This window comes from Cystoisospora suis (assembly GCF_002600585.1).
Source record: "Cystoisospora suis strain Wien I chromosome Unknown contig_2155, whole genome shotgun sequence".
NCBI lineage: Eukaryota > Apicomplexa > Conoidasida > Eucoccidiorida > Sarcocystidae > Cystoisospora > Cystoisospora suis.
This window is the reverse complement of record NW_027154954.1, coordinates 1-1621: the sequence shown is the minus strand read 5'-3', so window position 1 is coordinate 1621 and position 1621 is coordinate 1. Positions and strand designations below refer to the sequence as shown.

Genomic DNA, 1621 nt, shown 5'->3' with positions numbered 1-1621 from the left:
GATAGATAGATTGAAGATAGAATTCAATTTGCGGGTATGTTCTCACGTGCTGCATGAAGGCCAGCAGCAGCAGCAGCGGGGTGTTGTGCGCCTGTTTCTTCGATCCTTCTTAAGCTGTCAGAATACTCCGCTAAAAGTCTTCTTAACTGTTCTAAGTTCTGCATATTAGCCGAAGGCCCACTAAAAGAAGAGAAGGCAAAGGAAGATCAGAAGATAAGAGAAGGCAGATGGGTCTATATACATCCTATAACGAACTCTATGAATGAATATACATCACAGCAGAGTAGACAGATTCGCGTCGCTAGTGAATCTAGCTGGCATTTTGGACCTTCATATGAAAGATAGAGAACAGATACCATCTACACACATGATGGCGTATCAAACAGTATTGCACCCGTCTCAGCTGCATATATACGCAGACACAGACAGAGGAAGATAGAGGCATGTGTGTACTTCTAATATATATGAATGTGTATATGTATGTACATGCACATATGTATCTATATAGACATGTGTATATATGTAGATGTCCATATATAACGTCTTTGTCCCTTCTATACTGGGAACATAGGAGGACCTCTAAGCCTTCTATAGAATCTAGGAAACAAGTCCACTCTTCTCTCACAGTCGACACATGTATGTTTGGAGATGTATCGGCTACTAAGGGCGGGTGAATTCTCAGAAAGGCCATCAAGAAATTCTTTCTAGCAGATAGACCTTATTATTAGGACAATGTCTTGATCTACTGTGTTTTGGAGACCTTGAAAGACACGGCTGTATGAAGACACATTCACATCCATACGTCTCTCACTACCATACAGACGTCAATCGGGTTGCAGAGATATCTGTATACATGAGACCGTGAACGTACATATATCTCTATACACGTACTTAGGTGATGCATACATACGTATATATATGGATGTGCATCTGTGCATGCATTCTGCCGAGAGACTTGGATAAGTAAAGCATGAAAGACGTCTACGTGCCACATCACCTCGAAGTCCTCAGCCGTCTGTACAGCCTAGTAAAATCGCGCTAAATAACGGAGCTCTCTATCTGCTTGTACACCCCAAGGAACCCTCGGAAAGCTAACAGTTTCTTCTCTCTCTTTCTTTCATTCCTTTACCCGGATGAGGAAGAAGATGCACTAGCGCCGGGGCCTGATGGAGAAGATGAGGAGGACCCCTGAGCACTTGAAGAGGAAGAAGAAGAAGGAGGAAGACCTCCAGCCCTTCGATTGAATTCTTCTACAAAAGTCGCATCTTTCGACTCGTCAGCATCCTGCATCCAAAATAGCATCTTCTTATCTTTAACAGACACAAAGCAGACAGAAGGAAGGAAAGAAAGAAAGAAAGAAAAGGCGCATGGTTTTCTGTCTCCACTGGATGAGCAACCTCATCAAGAAGCTTTTCTTATCTACTCCTTCGAGAAAAGAGACGTGCTGTCTCCTCCTCTTCTTTCTCCTCTATCCGATATCTGCCTATTTCCTTGTATTCGAAACGAGACTATACATGCATACATTTCATACATACATACATACATATACATACACATACATACATACACAGATACACACACGGATCCCTACAGATTCATGGACACATAAATACATACACTT

The 1621-nt window shown here is 42.2% G+C and overlaps 1 protein-coding gene across 1 annotated transcript in view; it reads right to left on the bottom strand.

The window, feature by feature from the left end:
- The window catches only part of CSUI_004581 (adhesion regulating molecule region protein), a 6237-nt gene extending 4896 nt beyond the window's left edge, over window positions 1-1341 (bottom strand). Inside the window, exons 1-2 of the mRNA XM_068064769.1 lie at window positions 1130-1341; window positions 47-180 (exon numbers count right to left, since the gene is read on the bottom strand). Coding sequence (XP_067923248.1) covers window positions 47-180; window positions 1130-1302 — 307 coding nt within the window. The 5' untranslated portion in view covers window positions 1303-1341. The remainder of the gene's footprint in view (window positions 1-46; window positions 181-1129) is intronic.
- Between the last annotated feature and the right edge of the window lie 280 nt (window positions 1342-1621).